Source organism: Rana temporaria, chromosome 11 (genome assembly GCF_905171775.1).
Source record: "Rana temporaria chromosome 11, aRanTem1.1, whole genome shotgun sequence".
In the NCBI taxonomy this organism is placed as follows: domain Eukaryota; kingdom Metazoa; phylum Chordata; class Amphibia; order Anura; family Ranidae; genus Rana; species Rana temporaria.
In genome coordinates, this window is record NC_053499.1 from 20,570,814 (window position 1) to 20,596,689 (window position 25,876).

General features: G+C 42.7%; 1 protein-coding gene across 17 annotated transcripts in view; it reads right to left on the minus strand.

Moving 5' to 3' along the window:
• Positions 1–25,876, minus strand: part of PPFIA1 (PTPRF interacting protein alpha 1) — a 163,873-nt gene that overhangs the window by 74,484 nt on the left and 63,513 nt on the right. For all 17 annotated transcript variants that reach the window (XM_040328129.1, XM_040328126.1, XM_040328121.1 and 14 more), the window contains exons 5-9: positions 24,727–24,801; positions 24,515–24,616; positions 22,979–23,197; positions 18,867–19,013; positions 12,243–12,377 (exon numbers count right to left, since the gene is read on the minus strand). In XM_040328129.1, coding sequence (XP_040184063.1) covers positions 12,243–12,377; positions 18,867–19,013; positions 22,979–23,197; positions 24,515–24,616; positions 24,727–24,801 — 678 coding nt within the window. The remainder of the gene's footprint in view (positions 1–12,242; positions 12,378–18,866; positions 19,014–22,978; positions 23,198–24,514; positions 24,617–24,726; positions 24,802–25,876) is intronic.

The following is a 25,876-nucleotide window of genomic DNA, read 5'->3' on the forward strand; positions in this document are numbered from 1 at the left end:
CTTCATGACAGATCACATAGCCAAATGCCTTGGATATGGCCACATGCCTGCATTTTCAGGGGGGGGGGGGGGGGGAAATAAAATAAATAAGTCAACAGCTACAAATCGTGTAGAACGAGGTAGAAAGAAATTGGTTGCACAGTGGAATCCAAAAGATGCTAATTCAATTTTTTTCTTTATTGTCACATCAGACAAACTTGCAAGAAGTAGTTAGTTGACGCGTTTCACACGAAAAGAGCTGTGCTTGTTCACAACATTTTGAAAATGCATCAAGTACAGATATATAGGCATATGTTACCTAAATGATCAATACAAACACCCGTGACTCAAGGGCAGTCTACGTGATTTGTCCACATATTTACTCAAAATATTTCTGTCTCTCTTTCTTTCATAGTGTTCTTATTTTGTCCAATTGTTTTTCATATCATCATAACGTGTCTTTAATCAATCAAGGAATGCTTTTATGATTGGTGGTGCTGTTTGGACTGCCCTTGAGTCACAAGTGTTTTGTATTGACCATTTAAAAGTAACATATGCCTATATATACCTGTACTTGATGCATTTTCAAAATGTTGTGAACAAGCACGTCTCTTTTCGTGTGAAACGCGTCAACTAAATACTTCTCGTAAGTCTGTCTGGTGTGACAAAGAAAAAAAAAATTCATCAGCACCTTTTGAATACCAGTGAGCAATCAATTTATTTCTACCTTATTCTACTGAGGGTGGTGAGCCGGGATTGGCGCCTTGAATCAGGTGTGTCCTTTTGTTGCCTGAGGCGGTGTGTGCGCTCTTGGTCTGTATACAAATCATGTAGCTTCTGACTTTTAATAAAAATCTGCCATTGCAGTTTTAATAAATCTAAAAGGAAGTCCCAAAAGGAATGTATATTCAGACTAAGGTGTATGACAAACAATGTAAATTTCTGGCAATGTTCACCATCTTCTGAATGTAAGTAACTGCTAACCGTTATTAAACAGACAAAAGTTTAGTGGTAGGTTACCTTGATCTGTTTAGTAGCTTTTGAGATTAAAAGCCATTTGCAAGCAGTTGAAACCACCTGAAATTTGACATGTACACCCAGTAGTACTGCTACTAGTTAAACCCTTAGTGCAGCATCACCATCAGTATTACTATGTGTAAAATCCAAATTCAGTCCGACAATCAAGAAAAAGGTTAGCGTATACATCAGCCAATTACTTTTTTTTCTTCAATAGACAGAGGTAATCACAGACAAAAAAAAGTGATGGTAAACCTCTAACTAGTAAAACAACAGCAACCAAACGTTATTTTAGTAGAATAGGGAAGAGTTAGAACTTCTTAGGCCCCTTTCACACTTGTACGACTTCAAGGTCGTGTGACTTTGCCACGATTTTACATCAGTACTACTTTGCCACAACTTTGGCATTAACCAATGAAAACATACATGGTGTGAGGTTATTCCTTTCCCTGCCATAGTTGTATCCAGTTCCTGTTTGCTTCCTGGTTGATGTGACCGAAAATGTTTGCTACTCAATATATTGCCACAGCAGTTGTCATTGCTGCTGCAGTAGTAGCAGTGCATGAGGAAGAAGAGGAGAAGCGGAGGACATCTCTTTTTTTTGGGCTGTTTGGAGCACATTGTTGAGGGAATAACCAGGAAGTGAATGTGTGCTAGAAAAATGTGCTTGGGAGGGGCTACTATGTTGAAAGGATTGGGTGGGACAAGGGTGAAATCGTGTCTATATTATTCAGGTACGATTTGCATGCTACTTGAGGGTTTAACATTGAGGTCTATGGACATCAACTCGCATGGAAGTTGGACCAAAGTAGTGCAGGGACTACTTAGAAGTCAGCACGACTTAAAGTGTGCCAATATGAATGGAAGTTATTTTAAAATCATGGAGAAGGACTTGTCATGCGATTTTGCAGTCCAAAATCATGGGACAAGTCGTATAAGTGTAAAAGGGGACTTGGGCCAATGGTCAGATGAAGGATATAGGCCTATCGTGTATAGCAAATGGTCAGATGGAGGATATTGGGCCTTACATAGATGGCTAATAGTTTTATGGAGGATATTTGGGCCATTACAGATGACCAATAGTCAAATGGAGGATACTGAGCCGATCGTGGATAGCCAATGGTCAGATGGAGGATAATGGGCTTATTATGGATGGCCAATGCTTGGACGAAGGATATTGGGGCTATCACAGATGGCATTGGGGCTATCACAGATGCACTAGCTTAAACAAGAGATTTTCTTTCCTATAACCTGTGGTTGCAGGAAAGAAAATCGCTTCGTCTGTGGCCGGCCGGGGTTGTAAAGGTTTGTTTTTTTATTTTCTAAATTGGTTCCTTTAAGCTAGTGTATTGTTGGTCCACTTACCTTTTCCTTCTAAATGTTTTTTTCTCTTTGTCCGAATTTCTCACTTCCTGTTTCTCCTCAGTAAGCTTGCCCCCATCATCCGAGCGGTGGAAAGTCAAAACAGCTTACCGAGGAGGAACAGGAAGTGAGAAATTCAGACAAAGAAAAAAAAAATTAGAAGGGAATTTGAAGGAAAAGGTAAGTGAACCAACAATGCACTAGCTTAAAGGAACCTATTTCGAAAATAAAAAACAAACCTTTACAACCCCTTTAAGAGTGGTTGCTGTTGTATACAGCATGAGGATTGCAAGTCACATACATTGTCACAAATAATGAACGTATAATAGATGCAGCTTTTCAGCAATTGCAAACAAAATCATGCTGTTACATTTCAGGTGTCAGAAAAAGGGAGAAGCAGGTGCATTGCCCAAGTATCAGCAGGTTAGAGATCTAGCTTTGTTCAGATGAATTCTAACACCTCTTCTCTCCCGTGTCGTCCTGTTTACACGCCCTTCCGACAGGATAATGACGGCTCCTCAATTAGATGATATAGGACAGTACCTGACAGGTTTCAATAGGCACCCTTACCTGCAGCAAAAATATGCAGTATATACGCAATTATTTAAACACTGTCTGTTTCCTCTTTGACAGAGAATAAAAGTTAAATTGTATGAGAGAAATGTGACGCCTTATTTATTCTCAGAACCAGGAGTGAGTAAGAGATTTTGCAATATTCTCTACTATCTCACAAGTATCTTGAAGTGCAAGTCAAGGCGAAAAAAAAAAACAAAAAAAACATTCAGCACATATCTGCAAAAACACATTTTCCAAGTTCAATCCATTTAAAAATGTTGCAAGTACAGAAAAATAACTACTGATGCTGCAAAAAATACAGTGAGCTCCTAAATTCCTGCAGTGTGCCGACAACGCTGCCTCTGCTGCACTGAAATCTCAAGCAATGTCATCAGTTCTGCCCTGCTGGATTACAGAACACCTCCTATGAGGTTATGGAGGAGAGGGGGAGGCATTATCTTGCCCAGCAGAAGAGAACTGGGAAGAGCCGACAAAAGTGTTTGATATTTCAGTGCAGCAGAGGCAGCATTGTCGGCGGTGTTAAAGCGGGAGTTCACCCGAATTTTTTTTTTTAACATTAGATTGATGCTCATCAAATAGGAACGCCCAGTCCCGCAGCCCATACCCGGAAGCGGCGGAGAAGATCGCTCTCTAAAACGGTAAGTACTGCTTCGATTTTAAAACAACTACCCGATTCCCCTTGACAAAATGAGCATCAATCCAAGGTTAAAAATTAACTTTTCGGGTGAACCTCCACTTAAATTTTGGCAGCAAATTTTGATTTTGTTTTAGTCTTAGGACTAAAAGTACATTTTAGTTTTAGTCTTATGCAATTGTTTTAGTCGACTAAATCTCCAGTACATTTTGGTTGACTAAAACTAATTTTAGTCGTCTAAAATCAAAATGGGTGCAATTAAAAATTGTAATGCATTAGTTAACATTTCTCTACAATTTCCAAACTCGTTATATACTGCTGGAGTGAATAATCAAATATGTTATTTATGGTATTGAGGTATGAACATGTACTACAGACCAGTGTTCATTTTGAAGTCAAATTTTAATTTAGTTTAGTCGTATTTTAGTCATCTCAATTGTTTTAGTCGTATTTTAGTAGACTAAAATAATATTCGAGTCGACTAAAATGTTTTAGTCAACAAAATGAACACTGGTTGTCAGCTTACTTCAGGAAGTTAGGGGCTCACTGCATTTCTGGCAGAATCAGTCAGTCATTTGTTTTCTACTTGAAGCATATTTAAAGTGAAAAACATGGGGAAATATGTATGCATTTTGAAGATGTACAGAATTTGTTTTTCACCTTGACAAGACATACAGTAAGTGCCCATTCACACCACAAAACTTCCTCTGGATGAGTTTCTACATGAGTGTTTAAAGTTTTTTGATGCATGTCAGTGTGTTTTTTACGGACGCATTGTAGATGCAGTGCATTTTTGATGCTTTTTACCATGTTCCAGTACAGTTCTGTGCAGGAAAAAAAAAGCAGCATGTTGTCATGTGGTGTGAACGGGCCTTAATATACAGAGGGTCATATTCTCAAAGAATTACGCCGGCGTATCAGCAGATACGCCGACGTAAGTCCGAATCTAAGGCCGTCGTATGTTTAAGTGTATTCTCAAACTGAGATACACTTAAACATGCCTAAGATACGACGGCCAGCGCCGTTGTATCTTAGGCTGCAATATCTACGCTGACCGCTAGGTGGCGTTTCCATAGCGGTCAGCGTAGAATACGCAAATGACTAGTTACGCGGATTCACGAACGTACGCTTGCCCGTAGTGATTTAACGTTGTTTCCGTAAGAGATACGCGGCGTAAAGATAAACATGCCCCCTAGGTGGCATACTCAATGTTAAGTATGGCCGTCGTTCCCACGTCTCAATTCTAAAATTTTACGTCGTTTGCGTAAGTCGTCCGTGAATGGCGGTGGACGCCATTTACGTTAACATCAAAACAAATGACGTCCGTGTGACGTCATTTAGCGCAATGCACGTCGGGTAATTTACCCGACGGAGCATGCGCAGTTCGAACAGCACGGGGGCGCGCTTAATTTAAATACAAGCCACCCCCTTGGAGTTACGCGGGGATACGCCGGGCCAATTACACTACGCCGCCCCAAACTACGAAGCAAGTGTTTGGGGAATACAGCACTTGCTCCTGTAAGTTGGGGCGGCGTAGTGTAAATGGCTTACGCTACGCCCGCCTCAAATCTACAAGAATCTGGCCCAGAATGTATTAAAGTGGTAGTGAACTCCCCTTGGACACTTGTACAAGGAATAGCTCTGAAACATGCATGGTTTAGGAGGTATTCAGTGTCTGCAGCCAGGAAGGTCACCGGGACATGCACTCTGAAGGAAAGGCATACTCGTGCCGCTCATTCTAAGCTCTGTGCCGCAGCCGAGACTCCCGTGCGTATTCAAGCAGCCAGGGCCTCAGAAGGAAGACTGGGTGAATATAGAAGCCTCTGCAGTGGCGACAGTGCGTCATTCTTAGGTAAGCCTTTCATAATGCACACTAGCCCATTATGACATTACACTGCAGGGAGATTTATTTTTTACTTATTTTAAACTTCAGTTTACTACAGCTTTAAAACTATGCAGTTTTATTTTGTCGTAGCCATCCTGGTAACACAAATCCGAAGTTTGAGAGGGACACACAAATATGTGTTTGTATTAGGAATGTGAAGTCATAAAATGTACAGGTCTATCCTGCTTTTCAGAATGGCCACAACAGCTCTGTAACCCAGTAAAAAAGGTACAGTGACTTAAAAAAAAAGTATTCACACCCCATGAAATTTTCCACATTTTATGAGGTTATAACCAAAATCGTAAATGTATTTTATGTGATGGACCAACACAAAGTGACACATACCGTATTTATCGGCGTATAACGCGCACTTTTTTCCCCTTAATATCAGGGGAAATCGTGGGTGCGCGTTATACGCCAATCCTGTCTTTGTCGGCTGTCTCAGAGCGCCGTAGCCAAAGACCGAGCAGAGTGTACTGGGCACTTGGCTAGGCTTGGCCATGTTCGGCTCCGCCCGCAGCTACGCAAGAGGAGCCGAGAGGAGCCGAACACACCGGAAATCCAGCTCTGCATAGCTCGACCGAGGCACCAAACTCAAACAGACGGACGCCGGACAAGGCCGCCTATGGACGCCGGGCAAGACAGCAGACGGACACCGACAAGGCTAGACAGACCCCGTGCAAGGCCGCCTATGGACGCCGGACAAGGCCGCCGGGCAAGACAGCAGACGGACACCGACAATTCTGGACGGACCCCGCGCAAGGCCGCAGACGGACGCCAGACAAGGCTGCTGATGGACGCCGGGCACGACATCCAAAATGTAAGTTTTTTCCTTAAACTTCCCTTCTAAACTTGGGGTGCGCGCTATACGCCGGCGCGCGCTATACCCCGATAAATACGGTAATTGTGAAGTGAAAGGAAAATGATAACAGGAAGCGATGATTGGTGTCCTTGTCACTAGGAAGACTGGGGAAATGCTTGTTTACATCAGCAGCTCCCCGTTCTTCCTCACCGTGAGACGAACGCAGGTATTCATGCAGGCATAGAGTCAGCGGGACCCGCAGTCGAGCTTGCGCGTCCACAATGACGATTCTTAAAGGGGCCGTGTATATATACACGTCCTTCTGCCTGCCCATGCCATTCTGCCGATTATATATATATATATATATATATATATATATATATATATATATATATATATATATATATATATATATAGTCGTGTGCTGTTCGGGAAGCAGTTAAAGCATATTCATGTGTTAGAATGGCCCAGTCAAAGTCCAGACCTAAATCCAATTGAGAATCTGTGGCTAGACATAAAAATTGCTGTTCACAGATGCTGTCCATCCAATCTGACAGAGCTTGAGCCATTTTGCAAAGAAGAATGGGCAAAAATGTTACTCTTTAGAGGTACAAAGCTGGTAGACACATCCCCAAAAAGACTTGCAGGTGTAGTGAAAGGGGGTTCTGCAAAGTATTGACTCAGAGGGGCTGAATACAAATACACCCCACACTTTTCACATATTTGTAAAAAAAAAAAAAAAAAAAAAAAAACACATTTATCATTTTCCTTCCACTTCTCAATTATGTGCCAATTTCGTGTTGGTCTATCACATAAAATACATTTACGGTTTTGGTTGTAACATGACAAAATTTCAAGGGGTATGAATACTTTTTCAAGGCACAAACTATGAAAAAAACATGCTATAAAATCAATCTTTTCTGAAGGGCTAGATAACCACCTCAGCTTCAGAAGAGGTTTTACCCCCTTTATGACCAGAGCATTTTTTTTGCTATTCAGCACTGCGCTACTTTTAGCTGGTATTTGCACAGTCACACAACACTGTACACAATTTATATAATTTGTTTTACACAAAGAAAGCTTTTTGATGGCATTTGATCACCACTGGGTTTTTATTTTTTTTTATAAAAAAAAAAAAAAAAAAAAAAACCCACACGAAAATAGACCAATTTTGAAAAAAAAATAAAAAATGATGCGTTTTACTTTTTGGTATAAAAACGTATCCTAGGTGCACAGTACATTGCGGGCTGTCAAGTGTTTAACCTTAACCAAAAAGCTGTCTATGCAGGTCAGGGGTGCCGGTAGACGAAAACAAACTGTGGCTAGACCACATTTAAGTAGTGCCCTTGCCATAAGTGTAAGCATTTTGGGCCAGATTGACATAGAATTGCGGCGGCGTAACGTATCGCATTTACGTTACACCGCCGCAAGTTTTACGGGCAAGTGCTTGATTCACAAAGCACTTGCCTGTAAACTTGCGGCGGCGTAGCGTAAATCCGTCCGGCGCAAGCCCGCCTAATTCAAATGGGGCGTGTATCATTTAAATTAGGAGCGTTCCCGCGCTGAACGTACTGCGCATGCGCCGTTTTGAAATTTCCCGCCGTGCTTTGCGCGAAATTACGTCGCACCAACATCATTTTTTGAACGGCGACGTACGTTACGTCCTTTCCTATTCACGGACGACTTACGCAAAAAAAAATAAAAAATTAAATTCGACGCGGGAACGACGGCCATACTTTAACATGCAAGTCTAAATTTAAAGCCAAGAAATAGCAGCTGTAACTTTACGCTAGGAAAAGCCGACTAGCGACGACGTAAGAGAATGCGTCAAACGCGCGTACCTTTGTGGATCGCCGTAAACAGTTAATTAGCATACCCGACGCGGAAAACGACGCAAACTCCACCCAGCGGACGCCGAAAGTATCACACCTACGATCCGAAGGCGTACAAAGCCGTACGCCTGTCGGATCGAAGGCAGAAGCCGTCGTATCTTGGTTTGAGAATTTAAACTAAAGATACGACGCGGCAAATTTGAAAGTACGCCGGGGTATCAGCAGATACGCCGGCGTACTTCTTCTGTGAATCTGGCCCTTTGTGTACAGTGAGGGAAAAAAAGTATTTTATCCCCTGTTGACTTGTACATTTGCCCACCGACAACAAAATGATCTGTCTATAATTTTAATGGTACAGTGAGAAACAGAAAAACAAAAACAAAAAATACAGAAAAATACATTTCAAAAAAGTTATAAATTGATGTCGGAGATGACATCATCCCATCCCTGCCTTGTTGCTAGAACATTACTAAGACACTCCCAGCCTACTCAAACTCCTATGCATGTACGCAGTCCTGTCGCAGTAAAAATGCTGCAATGGAAAAGATGGTGGACCACTCTTGTGTGGGGGTTTGGGAGCGTGCTCCTGTGATGGTGAGGGTAAACAATAACAGCTGGGAGAGTTGACAACGTACTAGACTCAAGGCAGGCTAAAACGATGCCATCTCTAGGAGGTTTTCAGCCAAGCTTTGTGAGGGTTTGAAAATGGACTACACCTATAGCAAGAACATTATGCAACTTCAATTAAATCTGCAGAGTTTTTTTTATCTACAGGCACCACTTACCTGCATAGGCAGTTTTTTTGGGGCAAAGGTGAACCAGCCCTTTTAAAAGGTCCCCAATGTAGGACTGAACTCAACCAACAGGTGGATCTGAGAAATGTTCGATCAAACATTCTCTCTGTTAAAGTATAGTATACACTGAACCCAATTCCTGAATCTGGTCATTTCCATTAGAGGTCGACCGATATGGGTTTTTCTCTGGCCGATACCGATGCCGATATTCCAAAATTGGGGCGGCCGATGGCCGATATTTTAGGCCGATTTTTGCGGCCGATATTTTAGACCGATTTTTTTTCCCCATTATATCAGAAAATCTAGGTTGGGGAGGAGGTTATTGTTTAGGGTGGAGAGGTGGAGTGCAGCCTATCAGTGTCCATCAGTGCCCACCAATGCAGCTCACCAGTGTAGCCTATCAGTGCCACCTCATTAGTGTCCACCAGTTCAGCCTGTCAGTGCAACCTCATCAGTGCCTACAAGTTCAGCCCATTAGTGTCCATCAGTGCCACCTCATTAGTGCCCACCAGTGCAGCCCTTCAGTGCCACCTCAATTATTAAAAAAGAAAAAAAATACACTGGGCATGGGTGGGGATGTATTGTGGAGAGGGGTGGGTGGGGATGCATTGTGGAGAGGGATGGATGGTGCTGGGGGTGGGTGGGGATGTGTTGTGGAAAGGGATGGATGGTGCTGGGCGTGGGTGGGGATGGATTGTGGAAAGGGATGGATGGTGCTGGGTGTGGGTGGGGATGCGTTGTGGAGAGGGGTGGATGGGAATGCGTTGTGGAGAGGGATGGATGGTGCTGGGTGTGGGTGGGGATGCGTTGTGGAGAGGGGTGGGTGGTGCTGGGCATGGGTAGGGATGCATTGTGGAGAGGGGTGGGTGGGGATGCATTGTGGAGTGGGATGGATGGTGCTGGGCGTGGGTGGGGATGTGTTGTGGAAAGGGATGGATGGTGCAGGGAATGCATTGTAGTGGGGTGGATGGTGCTGGGTGGGGATGAAGATGATTGTGTTGCATTGTGAAGATGGATGAGGATGACTCTGTGTGGGGATGAGAGTTACATTGTGAAGAGGATCTCCACAATGTAACTCTCATATCCACCCAGAGTCATCATCATCCATCTTCACAATGCCAGCCTCAGCCAGGTTTCCCTTTTAAAAGGAGTTTAAATAAATTCTGCAGGGGGGCACAGTAGCACATAATTTGGGCAACTTACCCTCCATACATGCTGGGTATCATAATCCAATTCTATCTGCATGCACCTAATAGGCTAGGTGCATGCTGATGAGCGGATCAGCCAATCATTGTTTAGAACTTGGTGTAATGCCAGCAGGTTCCGCCTCAGCAGGGAAGGAAGACATTCCTGCTGGGGGGAGTTACATTAGTCAGGCGGCAGTTGTAAGCCAATGATTGTTTCTCCCTGTCCCTAATACAGCACACCGAGGGGGCGGGGCACGGCGGACGGCGTGATGCCAGTGAAATCTATATCCCTTCTGTGGTGGCCGTGCAGATAGGAGGAATCGGATACATGGGAGCGGGGTCAGTACTGCAGGGCAGGCGGCCATGCGGGCCGGACACTTTAGCCGCGAATCGGCCGATTCTTTCACAAAAATCGGCCGATGCCGATTTCACAAAAACGGCCAAATATCGGCCGATATATCGGCCGACCGATATATCGGTCTACCTCTAATTTCCATGCACGTCTGGTTGCTGAATACTTCATCCTATGCCCCAAAGACTGCATAAGTCTAAAAGATAAAGACCAGCTGCAAGCTGGTAAACGTATTCATTTGAAAAAAGGTTGTTCATCTAGGAACCCCTCGACTCGTTTCACTCAATATGGGTGCAATTGTAGAGGTCCCTACAATTAAAAAAAGGATAAGTTCACCATTCGTAACATGTTACAGATACCCCCACGATGTGACAGCGATCTTCTCCCCGCACTCACTGTCATAAAAAATAAAAAATAAAAGTGGCCATGCGGGGCTCAGTCCATCTGGTCGTGTGATTTATTCAGAGTTCTGTGAAGTAACTTTAATGAACTACCAGCTCGCTGTTGAGCTCTCTAGGTAGTTCACTGATGCCTCCTCTTCGTGTGTAACTACCTGCTGGTACGATGCATGGCCAGACAGCCTACACCGGCAGTCTACAAGACCCCTGCGATCTGCAGATCACGGGTGAAATGCTTTGCATGCTCCTAGTAAAAAAAAATAAAAAATAAATGCACATTTTTCTTACCTGTGAAAAGATGTGAATGTATTATTTTTACAAAAGTGAACTTATCCTTTAAGCCCAGTTGAATTGCATGAGAAAGGGGATATGAGGCAAGTACTGTTTATGTTGTCTGGGTGAATAAAGTTAGCAGTGTTTGAATTTTCCTTAGAGTGCAGCAGGTTTTTTCCTTTGACTTTCCCATTTTGAAGTTAGTAACCTCAAACTGTATTTAATCATTTTAAATAGAAACGGAAGCCCATCATTTGTATTTGTTAAATTCAAAAAGGTGAAATTTTATATTCCTATAAAAGATAATACTCTTTTTTTTTTTTAACCAACTACAGTGCTACTGTAAATTCTTAGCATTTTAATCAGTATTTGCGGTGCACTTAAAGCGGGAGTTCACCCAAATTTTTTTTTTTTAACATTAGATTGAAGCTCATTTTGTCAAGGGGAATCGGGTGTTTTTTTTTAAAAACGAAGCAGTACTTACTGTTTTAGAAAGCGATCTTCTCCGCCGCTTCCGGGTATTGTCTTTGGGACTGGGCGTTCCTATTTGATTGACAGTCTTCCGACGGTCGCATACATCGCGTCACGAGTAGCCGAAAGAAGCCAAACGTCGGTGCGGCTCTATACGGCGCCTGCGCACCGACGTTCGGCTACTTTCGGAAAATCGTGACGCGATAGATGCGACCGTTGGAAGCCTGTCGGAAGACTGTCAATCAAATAGGAACGCCCAGTCCCGCAGCCCATACCCGGAAGCGGCGAAGAAGATCGCTCTCTAAAACGGTAAGTACTGCTTCGTTTTAAAAAAAATAAATACCGACTCACCTTGACAAAATGAGCATGAATCTAATGTTAAAAATTTACATTTACGGGTGAACCTCCACTTTAAAACAATTTTTGTCAACTAGAGAAATGTCACAAAAAAAAAAAAAGCAACTTACTGCAAGGAATATTTTTTTACAGGATTTCAGATTTTTGAAAAGCTCAGTGAAACTTAAAACAAAATTGGCCAAGGCTTACAAAAAAAACAAACAAACAGTCTCAAACAGCAAGGAACAACGTATAATGGGATTTTCTAAATCAATCGATCTGTATACACATTCTAAAATTGTTGTTATGCTAACCCACATCAGATTGCCCTTCAACCTCCTTACCTTAGAAAGAGCAGCCACTCTCTGTGCCAATTCCGCCTCCACCTCGGGCAAGGTTTCTGCTTTCCGTATCGTCTGTTGAAGTTTCTGTTCAGCCAGCTCGAGCCGCTCCTGGATCTGACGATTCTTTTCTTCACTCTGAGGAAATCATCATGGTTTAGCGTGGGCACTGTACAAGTTGTACCAATCCCTAAATGCTAGCACCCAGGAAATATATTGATGAAGTCACCCGATTGTAGCCATACCCTACATGATTTCATGTGCTGCCATATATGTCAGAGTTACAGTAGTTTCATTATCAACACTTAAAGAGCAACTCCACTTTTGATGCAAAAAAACAAAAACAAACACATTCCCCTCTGTGTGATCTTAGTACACTGCAGGGATTTCCGCGTGGTTTTCTGGGGGCGCTTTTTCTCGGTGATGGGGCCTGCGGTGGACCTATGGTTTCAATTTTTTTACATTCTTTGGTAAATATACTCACCTACGCCAATATGGCGAACAATGATTATATATATATATTCCACTGTATATTTATGTGTTTTTAACAAATATCATCTATATGTATCTTTTTCCCCCTGAAGAGACCTCCATTATCAAAGGTCGAAACCCGTCTGGGTTTCTAGCACAAGTTAACCTACTTTATGGTTACCTGATCTCATATGGTTGTATCTATTCAGATGTATATATTTTTTAGGGCTGTGCAAATTAACTTTCAATTAATCTTTAATTTTTTTGATCGATTAAAATTCTTTTGATTGGTACTCACCTGTCCGCCAGCTTCCGGGCCTTCAAGGAGTTCCGTCGGAGATCCAGTAACGTCACGGACACCGGCGGCGCTTGCCCGTGTCCATCTGAAGGGCTCCTTTGCTGTGCCTTCATATCTGCATGCCGCCGGGACCTTACTATCTGCCACACGCAAGGGCTGTTACACTTCCCTCTATCACCCTGGGATTCAACAACCATCCACTGGGAGTTGTGATAGTTCCCTTCCTGGGACATCTACATGCCGACGGGCTGATGTTAACCTCTCCTCATCTGGATTCAGCAGTGGTATTGTTGTACACATTTTTATACCAGTATCATACTCCGCTACATGTTTTTTTGACTGCTTTCGGTACCGTTTGGTATTACTCGCACCATTTTTACAGTTTATGTAGCTACATCAATTTTATCTCCTGTGCAATATTTATTTGGTTACCTACTTGAAGACTATAAAAGTTTTAATGCTATTCCCATCGAGCGCTGCCTTTGTGTGTTTTTGTATCCTGCTATCCATTTTTCCAGTGGTTGGTAGCTGCACTGGGAATCAGCCTGCAAGGAGATCAGCTAAAAGTAGTTGGATCTGTATGTGCGTTATAATTAATCGAAATTAGTCGATTAATCGATTTAAAAAAAAAAAACGATTAATCGAACAGAAACATTTTGATCAGTAACAGCCCTAATATTTTTTAATTGTATTATGGAACTCATGTCTTGATCCCACTAGAACGCCTTTTTTCATCATGTACCTTTTTAAAAAAAAATCTTCAACTTTTGAACTTCTTTTTTTCTGCAACTCAAAGCCCCTTGGGGTACCTTTTTCTTCTACAGGGATTTTTTAACAAACTTTCTTGCAGATTCCTACCTTATGTTATTCTGAAGGAAAAGCTGTTTATCTGTGACCATGTGGAAAGTAAATCTAAAGGAAGTACATTTTTATAATTATCATCAGAGGACGCCCAAAATCTGACTTGTATCTTAGTGCAGAATTCTGGGAAAATCAGTAAACCAATTACACAAGCAGAAAATTTTAATTTCTGGGAGGTGCTTCATACGGCCTCTTTGAACAGAACAGTCTCCAGGTTGTCATATTGCATTTTACAGAAAATGACAGCGGCTGCAGATAGCAAAGGAAAGGTATTTTTTAATAACATTCATGAGGGAATGGGAGGAACCACACACCACTAGCTAAACAGGTGGAGAGGAATGTGAACGGTCTCAGCCTTTAACTCCTCTTAAGCCACGCCCCAATTATGTATTTTGCACTACCCAAGAGGGGCTTAGTAAATCTATGCCCCTCCCCAATCACAAAAGGCTTGTATTATATGAACACATTCACAAAATAACAAGGCTTCTGTGAATGGGCAGCGAGGAGTGGCGGGGGTAATGGCTGCTCCATACGTCTCTCCAGAGTGTCTCTCCAGCAGAGCAATAGACCTGTCAAATGTAAATAATAGAGATAAACCCAGGAGATGTCACACAGCCTTTTTACTAAGTGTCTGAATTCCTAGAATTATTGGTCTTTTTTAGTCTAAAGCCACGTACACACGATTGGATTTCCATCGGACAATTACGTGGAATTTTGTTCCAAGGGCGTTGGCCGTGAACTTCTTCTGTATACAGACGGCAGAACTTTTACAGCCAACACACACAAAACTACATGTTTTTTCAGCTATTTAGTGCCACCCTTTGGGCAACTTCTGCTAATGTTGTGCTATGGTTAGCATTGGTTCGGAGCATGCGTGTGTGGACTTTGGATTTTATTCCGACAGACTTGCGTACACACGATCAGATAATGCGACATGCTATAAAACATTTGTTGTCACAAAATCCGACAATTGTCCGATGGAGCATACAATTGGTCGGATTTGCCGACAAAATCCTTCCATCACATATTTGTTGTCGGAAAATCCAAATTGCGTGTACAGACCTTAACTCTCCAACCCAACAGTGGAAGAGAAAAAAAGAAATGCTAAAAGCTAACAGAACTTAAAGCAGACCTATGCGCAAAGGATCGGCATCATCTCCCCAGCTTCTTCTGGGTGCCGGCCTTTAGGCCATCATGATTGGCTGGTGTGGGATGACATCACTCCCATGCGCACACACAGGAGCGCCATCATCCCAGGATATAGGCTTTGTGGCAGAATGTAAATAGCACACGCTAAGTTGTCTCTTCTGCAATAAAGAGCCTGTCTGCTGTACATTACGCTTTAACTTAAAAAAAAAAAAAAAAAAGATCTTTCCATTACCTTTTACTCTACACAGCCAGCAGGCATAAATTCTAAATGGCGTGTGCTTTTAACAATGGTAGCATTCTGTACATTAATCATGCAGAATACCCACAGAAACATTTTCCACCTTATTTGAGAGTTTTTTCCAGCAGTGTTTCCTCTTATTACAACGTTAGAGCTGATCATGTGACTGAAGCAAACAGACTTTCCCACTTAGCCCACTGCATATACCGTATGAGTTCCTATAAAAGCAGAGTGTTCATATAACGTGAGGGACCCAAGTTCACATTATCCAAATCTTCTTATTAGCAGTCTTCAGATGTCCAGGAGCCTGAAGCAGCATTTTCCCCATAAAAAAGGTAAGAATTTTCAGCAGCCAGTGAGACAATGCTAGAAACTCGATAGAAAACATTTCAATTGCAGGCCAGGAGGAACCGACGAGCCAAGCTGAACGCGTAGAATTAATCTTCTAGAGCAGGGGTGTCTAAACATTTTCAAAGAGGGCCAGATTTGATGAAGTGAACATGCGTGAGGGCCGACCATTTTGCCTGACATTCTTTTTGAACCATTAAAATTGAATGCAAATGAACTAATACACTGCCCAACAAGAATTCTCTTGCCTTTTTTGGCTGTGTGTGGTCAAGATTCTAAGGATGAGCTCAGGCGTGTTATTTGGCTCTACCGTATTTATCGGCGTATAACACGCACCTTAACTGTTAGGGCCCTTTCACACGTACGGACCGTATGTCCGCATTTTCATCCGTCCGTTTGCGGATGAAAACGAGACATACATGCGATTACGGGTGTCAGCGGATGAACATCCGCTGACACCCGCAATTTGTCCGCCTCCGCAAAGATCCGCATTTGCGGACGGAAGAAATCCTATTTTTCTTCCGTCTGCCGAATCGGATGAACACGGACATACGGTCCTTGTTCATCCGATCCCCCATTGGGGAGAGCGGAGGAAATACAGGGCGGTCCCTGCACAGTGTGCGGGGACCGCCCTGTCAGCTGCCAGCTCAGCGGGGATTTTACAGAGGATCCCCACTGAGCTTTGCGGACACACGGAGCGGATCATTACTGATCCGCCCGTGTGAAAGGGCCCTAAGAGGGAAGTTTCAGGATTTTTAAGGGTCATTGCCCATGCAGCCTAATCAGTGCCAATCTGCAGCCTCACCATTGCCATGAATGCAGCCTCTGAATGCACGATGCTCTGGGATTCGTTGGGGGCTACAAAAGAGATATAAATCCAAATTGCCAGTGGGGCCGTATTAAACCAGAACACGGGCCGCAATTGGCCCCCGGGCTGAACTTTGGACTTGCCTGTTCTAGAGTAAACCAGGAGAACTCAAAGTTGTCCCATTTCATAAGGCAGGCCATACATTATGCAATTTTCTTTCCTGCAACCACAGGTAAACAAAAATTGCTCAATTCTCCAATCAACACAGCCAATGTGGATTAGGAAATCTCTCCTACTGCGCCATCGTATTCTGACAGCGGTAGGTTTCCCAGCTATCAGAATACAATGATCAGTGTCGGTGATCGAACAAATGAAAACCAGACAGTCTGGTCTGGTCGTACTACTGAAGTCTGGTCGTACTACTGAAGTCTGGTGGCCTGGTCGTACTGCTGAAGTCTGGTGGTCTGGTCGTACTACTGAAGTTGACTGATGGATTGACTTCAGTAGAAACAGCCTGCCTATAGATAGTCAGAAATTCGGCTAGTCCCTGCTGAACTGGAATGGAATTTTGATCTGTCTGTCTATAGCCGGCTTAAAGTGGATGTAACCCCAATTCATGAAGTTTGAGCTGGGCACATATATCTGCAGTCTTTTGTTATCTCTCTTCAATGAGCCAAGTGCTGTAGCTCTCTCCTGACCCGTTCCTCTGATAACTCCTGACAAATTCTCAGACTTTTTGCCTGAATCTTTTGTCAGGGAAAGTTGCTAAAATAGATGAGCAGGGAGTAGGTCCTATTACAAAACACCTCCGAGAGTCTCTGCCTATGAAGAGAGGGGGTTTGTGTCTTTCCTCCAAATCAGCAATGTTAGGTATCTTGGCTGTATGACCAGACATCACACTCGGTGTTAAACAGAAAGAGAAAATCGAACAGGATCTGAACTTTCTAAACAGTATATAAATGTGAAGACAGCAAATATACATTTAAAACTTATGTAGGGAGATTTAGTTCATCCATGTGTATCATCTGAGGCTGTTCACTTCACTGGGTGAGTGTTTTTTTTTTATATCCACTTTAAGTCACTAAGCTAAAACTATGCTCAAGAATGGGGGAGCATTGCCCTCTGGGCTTTTTGCCCAGTGTCCCTCCTACTAGTGGCTAGAACTAGGAGGTGCATCAAATGGAAATTTGGGTGCTGAAAATTCAGGGTACACTTGGCCGAAACCGAAAATTACATTACAAAATTGGACAACAGAAGATTGGAAAAACGTTGCCTGGTCTGATGAGTCTCCAATTCAGCTGCAACATTCAGATGGTAGGGTCAGAATTTGACATAAACATGAAAGCATGGACCCATCTTGTCTTGTATCAACAGTTCGGGCTGGTGGTGTTATGGTCTGGGGGATATTTTCTTTGCACACTTTGGGTACCAATTGAACACCATTTAAAATCCACGGCCTACCTGAATATTGTTGCTGACCCAGTCCCTCCCTTTATGACTACAGTGTCCCCATCTTCTGAAGGCTCCTTCCAGCAGGATAATGCACCATGACACATAGCTCCAATCATCTCACCACTGGTTTCTTGAACATGACAATGAGGTCACTGTACTCCACAGACACCAGATCTCATCCAATAGAGAACCTTTGGGATTGGGGGGGACGTGAGATTTGCATTATGGATGGGCAGCTGACAAATCTGCAGCAACTGTGCGATGCCATCATGTCACTGTATCTGAGGAATGTTTCCAATGCCTTGTTGAATCTATGCCACGAAGAATTAAAGCAGTTCTGAAGGCAAAAAGGGGGGGTTCAACCAGGTACTAGCAAGGCGGACCTAATAAAGTGCCTGATGAGTGTATATATCCCAGAAAAACACAGTTTTAATTTAAAGCATATTTTTTACCATGCAGTGGGGTTGCGCCTGCACTGAACGAGTAAACTGCACATTTTGGTCTAGAGCAGCGATGGCGAACCTTGGCACCCCAGATGTTTTGGAACTACATTTCCCATAATGCTCAATTACACTGCAGATTGTATGAGCATCATGGGAAATGTAGTTCCAAAACATCTGGGGTGCCAAGGTTCGCCATTAATGGTCTAGAGGTTCGGAAAGCCAAGATATTCTCACCTAATTCTCTGAGCCCCTCCGCTCAAGACCGGTCCCCTTGGGCTCCTGCCCCCCCTCGGCCCGGCGGTATTCTGCAGTGGACTGTTCCTGGACTGGCTCTGGATGTGAAGACGTCAGAACAGTCCACCGCTGGACGTGGGGGAGCGGCATTTTCTGGAGCATCGAAGGATGAGTATAAAGAACTGTGTTCACCCCTAGACCAAAGAAGCAGCTAACCTATGCAATGTGGGTACAGCCCCACTGCATGGGAATTAAAAAAAAAAACAATTCAAATATACATTTTATCCTACTGTTAAAAATGTTGAGTACAAACCCATAATATTACCTGTCTTACGGCAGATTCTTTATTAGCGATTTCGTTTTCAAGTTTGTCATTGAGGTCGTGCACAGATGTGGCTTCACGCTGTGCGGCGAGGTAGCGTTTTTCAAGAGTTGTTATTCTCTCCTCCATGTCTTCTTTCTGAGCCATAGCCTAAATTACAGACAGAATTCTAAACATTAGGCTCTATACATGCCAGGAACTAAATAGTCATGAGTGAGTAGTAACCAGTCCAAGCTAAATAGATGACAGGAAGAAGCAATATATGGCCAAGAAAGCCTGTGAGGTTGGTGCATACGGCTTCAATGCATTCAGAGTCACTTACCTAGAATTAGTATAAGATATTCTGATTATTTTATATGTGTGTTCTAGGTCAGTGGCTCAGAAGTAATTCGACCAGACAGCCAAGAAAGTCCACTTTTTCTAAAGAGACAATGGCAGCCCCAATATTTCTCTCATGGCAGCGATTCTTTAAAGAATGAGCTGTATCCGTTTATTAACAAGGCATTCTTTTTTTTTTCTTATTATTATTATTATTATTATTATTATTATTGTGGTTAGTGTAAGCATCTGAACTTTTTTTTTTTTTTTAAATACCTATTGTAATTACTGTATATAAGCCTACCCGAGTATATGCCGAGGCACCTAATTTTACCACAAAAAACTATCAGTGTCCAGTCAAGCACTGGTTAAAGCTTGTAGGAGGTTTGTGAAAAAAAAAAAGCTTGTAGGAGGAGTTTTCTAACTGTCCTATGAGACTTCAAGACCCCTGACCCTCTGTCTGGACAGTGCCGATTGGCCCTGAGCTACTGACATGCATCCTCCCCAAAAAAACAACAAAAAAAACCTCTCTAGCAATACACACCAAACTGAGCATGTGCAGCCTGACTCCATAGACTCTTATCAGGAAATTAGATGGGGACAGTGGATGGAGGGGAAGGATCAGAGAAAAGACGGGATCAAACCGCCTTTTTACACAATGTGAAGAATTAAATTTAACCCTTAAGTTCCACAGCAAGTATAACGAGCATGCTTTACTGCATATAGAGACTGATTTTACTGTTAGTTTAGTAACACTTTAACTCTCCCTTATGCTACCTAAACGAAAAAATATATCTATAGTTCTACTTTAAATGTCCAACTATAAGCTCAGGAGAGGCAGGTGACCAGAAACTGCTTAAAGCGGTAGTTCACCCTCACTCACATGATTTTACTATCGAGACAGGCATTGTAGCGCGAGCTACAGTATGCCTGTCCCGATTTTTTTAACCCCGGACTCACCTTGTAATCGTTCATTATCGATTTCGGCTCCCGCGGGGAATGGGCGTGCCTATGGAGAGGGAGGATGATTGATGGCCGGCCCTGGCACGTCACTCTCCCCGAAGACAGCCGGAGTAGGTCTCGGCTCTTCACGGCGCCTGCGCACAGGCTATGCGCAGGCGCCGTGAAGAGCCAAGCCTATTTCGGCTATTTCCGGAGAAGCGTGATGCGCCAGAGCCGGCCGTCAATCATCCTCCGTCTCCATAGGCACGCCCATTCCCCGGTATCTTCGATGTACGAGTACAAGGTGAGTACGGGGGTAAAAAAATTGGGACAGGCATACTGTAGCTCGCGCTACAATGCCTGATTTTATGGTAGAAGAAAAAAAAATATTTTTTTTTTGCGTTCATAGGGTGAACCCCCGCTTTAACTGCAATCATCAGTCTGGCTCTGCAGTTTGGAGGGGATGCAAATCGCAGGGCTGCCTAGACAAAAACGACCAATCTTTTGGCGGGTAACACAGCAATGAATCCGTACCATAAACTGCCTCAGATGTGGCCCAATGCATTATTTTGGATCCAGGTCAGCTACTTGCACAGAGTTAACCTAAAGCTGGAATTGGAGCCTACTTATATTTTGAGCAAATAAAATAAAAATGGATTTCATGTACATAACGCTACACAGAAAAGGATTTGTTTTTTAAAAACACACAGCACAGGCATATCAGTTGCCATAAACCCACAAATATACACAAAAATTGAGGTGTACATTTATGTCGGCATGCATATTACTAGCTGGTGAACAACCAAGCCCCATTTTTACCTTAAAAGATATTTTCCTGTGTACATAACTACCTAATCAGGAAGGTTGGGATGGGTCATAAAAAGTGGCAAAGTTTAAAGGATACTGCAAGATAAGCGCCTGGCTCAGTATTACTTTCATATGAATAAAGTGAAGCATAGAGCCATTAAGAAGCACTGCAAAAAGGCTAATAGAGGATACATATCCTGTGATACATCTTGCTTGTGTAAAGCCTCATTCACACGATCGGATTTCTATCTGACAAATCCGTGGAATTTGGTGCGAAGGGCGTTGGCCGTGAACTTGTTCTGCATACAGATGGCAGAACTTTTTCAGCCAACATTCACAAAACTACGCAATTTTTTTCTGCTCTTTAGCACCACCCTTTGGGCAACTTCTGCTAATGTCTTATGGTTAGCATTGGTTCGGAGCATACGTGTTTGTACTTTGGATTTTAGTATACAGACAATATCGGATAATCTAAAAGAACACATTTGTTGTCTGTCAATTTGAGAGCATGCTATCCAACATTTGTTGTCAGAAATTCCGGATTATCTGAAAAAACACGTCCATCACATAACTGTCGTTGGATTATCCGATCGTGTGTACGGGCCGTTAGTGTCACCTGTAGTGAAAATTCATACAACACAACGGGTTAGATCAGGGGTGTCCAACCTGAGGCCCAAGACAGCTATGAATCCCGCCCTAATACAAAGTCGTAAACTTTTGGGGGGGGGGGGGATTTTTTGTAACAATGCATTTACACTTAGCGAACACATGCGGCTAAAGAAAAATTTTACATTTGTCTCTTTACTGGACTTTTAGAAGTCATCTTCCCAGAGAAAAATATCCCACTCTTTACAATCCCGCTTTACGCGTTTCATCATTTACTGGCAGCACCTATATTTGTGAGCAACTATTTTCAAGGATGAAGCACAAAATTAGAACCAAAATATCTGATGAGCACCATGAGAATGAATTGAAAATTGCTATTCCATCCATCGAACCAGATACTGATGCGTTAGTTTATCAAAAGCAGTGTCAAATATCACACTAGTTTTATGTTGTCCTATTTTACAATAAAAAAAACAAAAAATTAAAGACATTTGAATTGAATTATTTAGAAAGGTTCATTATCTATATCCGTGATCGTTAACTTGTGATCTACCCAACTTTTTCTGCTCATCAGCCAGGGTTTGACAAATTTGCTTGGAATCTAGGAGCCAGCTAAAAAAGTTAGGAGCCAGAAAACGCGCCCCGTCCCGACGAGCTTGCGCGCAGAAGCGAACACATACGTGAGATTTTAAAGGGTAAAAAGGGATTTTAAAGGGTAAAAGTTTGTCGGCATTCCACGAGCGGACGCAATTTTGAAGCGTGACATGTTGGGTATGAATTTACTCGGCGTAACATTATCTTTCATAATATTAAAAAAAATGGGGATAACTTTACTGTTGTCTTATTTTTTTAATTAAAAAAAGTATTTTTTTTCCCAAAAAAGTGCGCTTGCAAGACCGCTGCGCAAATACGGCGTGACAGAAAGTATTGCAACGATCGCCATTTTATTCTTTAGGGTGTTAGAATAAAAAATATATATAATGTTTGGGGGTTCTAATTAGAGGGAAGAAGATGGCAGTGAAAATAGTGAAAAATTACATTAGAATTGCTGTTTAACTTGTAATGCTTAACTTGAAATACCAATGGCCACCACCAGATGGCGCCAGCTCACATCTGGTGTTAATAACTTGTAATACCAACGGCTCACCACCAGATGGCGCCAGCTTCCAAGCCAAGTCGCCAGGACCCTATTTCTAGTCGCCATTGCGACCGGGATTTGTCGATCCCTGTGACATCAGCTATCCTTTGTGTATTTTATGTGCAGCCCGAGACAGTTCCTCTTCTAATATGGCCCAGGAAAATCAAAAGTTTGGACACCCCATGGGTTAGACCATTTAAAATTAGAGGGTCAACATCTTCTGCATTTATTCCAGCCCGCTATAGGTGACAATTTCTTCCTCTTAGGAACTTCTATTCCACCACAGGCCAATCTGTACACTCACCTCTCGTACGTCCCGTTGCAGTTTCGTATTCATCTCCTCTGATTTAATGAGATCTTTCCTTGCTGTGTCAAGATCTTCCTCCAGCTCAGTGACGCGGTTGGACAGGATAGCTAGACGTTCCTTCATCTGGCTCTGCTCCTTGTTTTGTTTATCAATCACATCCTGGAGCTCCATCACTTTTGACAGGTCCTCGTGATTTAAAGAGTCATCGGATGATCTCTGTCATATACAAAACAAATTTTGACATTGAACTCAAACGATCACATTACAAATATATGCAAAGTAACATCACATTAATGAGGCTGCATTCACACATGAGCATATAATTTTCAGGGGGAAAGTCGTGCGTTTTTACGCCACGGTTTTGTACAGGTCAAATGGTCAATGTAAAAATAATAAAACACCTGTACAGTGAAAGCTCGGATTGCAAGTAACGCGGTTAACTAGCGTTTCGCAATAAGAGATTTTTTTGGGGGAAAATCCTGACTGTTTGCGAGTGTTGTCTGTGAAAACGAGCAGGATTTAAGCCACAACGGTGTGCCAGAGGCACCGGAGCCGTTTGGAAATACTTGGAAAAACTCCACTCCTGAGCCTTTCCAAGGTTTTCAGCCTAGCTGTCCCTGAGCCTTTCCGAGGCCCTCCGGCGCCCCCCCCCCCCCCACCTCTGGCCACATGCAGTATTTTATGCCATAGAAGTCAATGCGGAACAAATTTTTTTCGTTTCCACTGACTTCTATGGGGAAAATGTATTTGATATAAGAGTGCTTTGAATTACGAGCATTCTCTTGGAACGCATTATGCTCTCAATCCAAGGTTCCAATAAAATCTGCCTAAAGTAATTGTTTGAGCTTCAGGCGTTTTTTTTTTTCTTTTCCCTCCAGTATTTTGTACTTTCAGCCTTAAAGCTACAAAAGGTTCAGGTGTGAATGGTGCCCGAGAGTTAGGCTGCATTCACACCTGAGCGTTTTGTCGCCTGAAACATGAAGCTCCAAAACGCTAGAGGGGAAAAAATATATTATTCTCAATGAAAATGGTTCACATCTCCACTCCAAATTGCCTGATGCCGAACTCCTGAAGCTCAAACAAGTTCTGGACCCTTTTTTGTCCTCGAATTGAGCGTATTTGGGCTTTTTTCTGTTTTTAACATTGGTGACCCTAGACCTGTCCAAATTCGCGACAAAACGTGGTAAAAAACGCTGCAAAAATTGCGGCAAAACGCTACGCTCAGGTGTGAATGCAGCCTAAGAGAACAGTCTGCTATCAAGTCTCATCAAGAGCCCTCGGTGTAAATGCTCTTAGTTCTAAACACTTTGGGTACTCTTAAAATGACTATGAACTTTTCACAGAGAACTGAAACAAAACAATTCTAATTTTTTCCTCATCAACACGCAAACATTATATATCCTGTGTGTAAATTATAGGAAATAAATATATTACCCCACTGTGAAATGTCTATAACAACTAGGTTGAAAGACAACAGAAGACTAAACATTATCTTTCCACTGCCACAAAATCTCCCGTAGATCTAGCTCTCACCTTCCCATTAGTGTTTGGTGCATTTTCTTGATCATGGTTCTGGTCCCTGGTCACATCATTATAGATTTTCTTTTGATTGTTCTGTTCTCGAGAAATCATAAGCTGCCAAGGTAATGCACAGTTGAATTAGAAAAGCCATTTCAGAGCCAACTACAAAAGTATTATGTGGTTTAAAAGGTACTGAAGGCCGAGATGTCAGGATCACAACTCACCTCTTTGTGTGTTACTGCCAACTCTTCTTCCAACAGGCTACATCTCTCCAGAGCCACGCGTAACCGTTCTCTCACCTAAGCACAAGATACTGGCTTCAGGATTACAGATGTCAGTCATTACATAATATGGTGACTAGTTTGGGAAGGCAAACATTGTACAGAGAGCCTCCCATAATCTATTTCAGTAAGGCATATTCTAGGCTACCACCTGTCCAAAGAACACAGCAGATGCAGCCACATAATAGATCACCGTTCCTCTACCGGTGGAATGTCTAACACCGAGGAGAACTACTGCCTTCTGGAGTAGGCTCATCAATACAATAGGGGGATTTAGGAAACAATATAATCACAGATAAAAACAGATCAGGATAACCATTTTGTAAATAATTAAAAGCATAATGGACTAATGGAATGTACACCAGGGCAGTCCATTGGGTTTTCATTCAAGTTATGTGTGTTGTTCTGTAACACAATAATGAGAGCTACATTACAGCAGCCTACTCATGTGAATGGGATGCCTAATGCACTACCATGGACCAAAAATGGCACCAATGCACATCTTCCTCAGCACAAGTAGCCTTTACAAGACAGGTACAGCAAAATTCCATAAGTCAAATTTAAACTGACCCAGGAGCCATCTTAAAATAGCTTGCGATAGCAGGCATTCCTAAGCTATTACACTCCAAGTTTACATATTTCATAGAGCACTTGGAAATGTCAAAACCTATGGCATGCTTTAGATTAATTTTGACCATGTTTATGCATGAAATCTTGGGTCCTTTCACCCTGGTGCATTGCTCTTGGTCATTATGGCCATTCCTCATACTTGCATATCAATATTAAGGCATGAGAGGCAGAACCCAGCTCTCCACTGTTGCTGCTAGATATTCGAAAAATAAGAGTGACACGTGTTGCATGGCTCATGGGGAATTTTCACGTTGTGGAAACTTGTGCACTCTAAGTGCATCGCTTTCACTGCCTGCCGCTTCGCAATTTTAAAGTTACCAGTCTGGCTTTCCCCAAAGATGGCACAAAGCTCTGCTAAAACGTACTAGTTAGGATATATACCAATGGTCTCAAAACTGTGGCCGAGGGGCCGATGCGGCCTCTTGCTTGACATTGTCTGGCCGATGGGGCACTTTACCTCCCA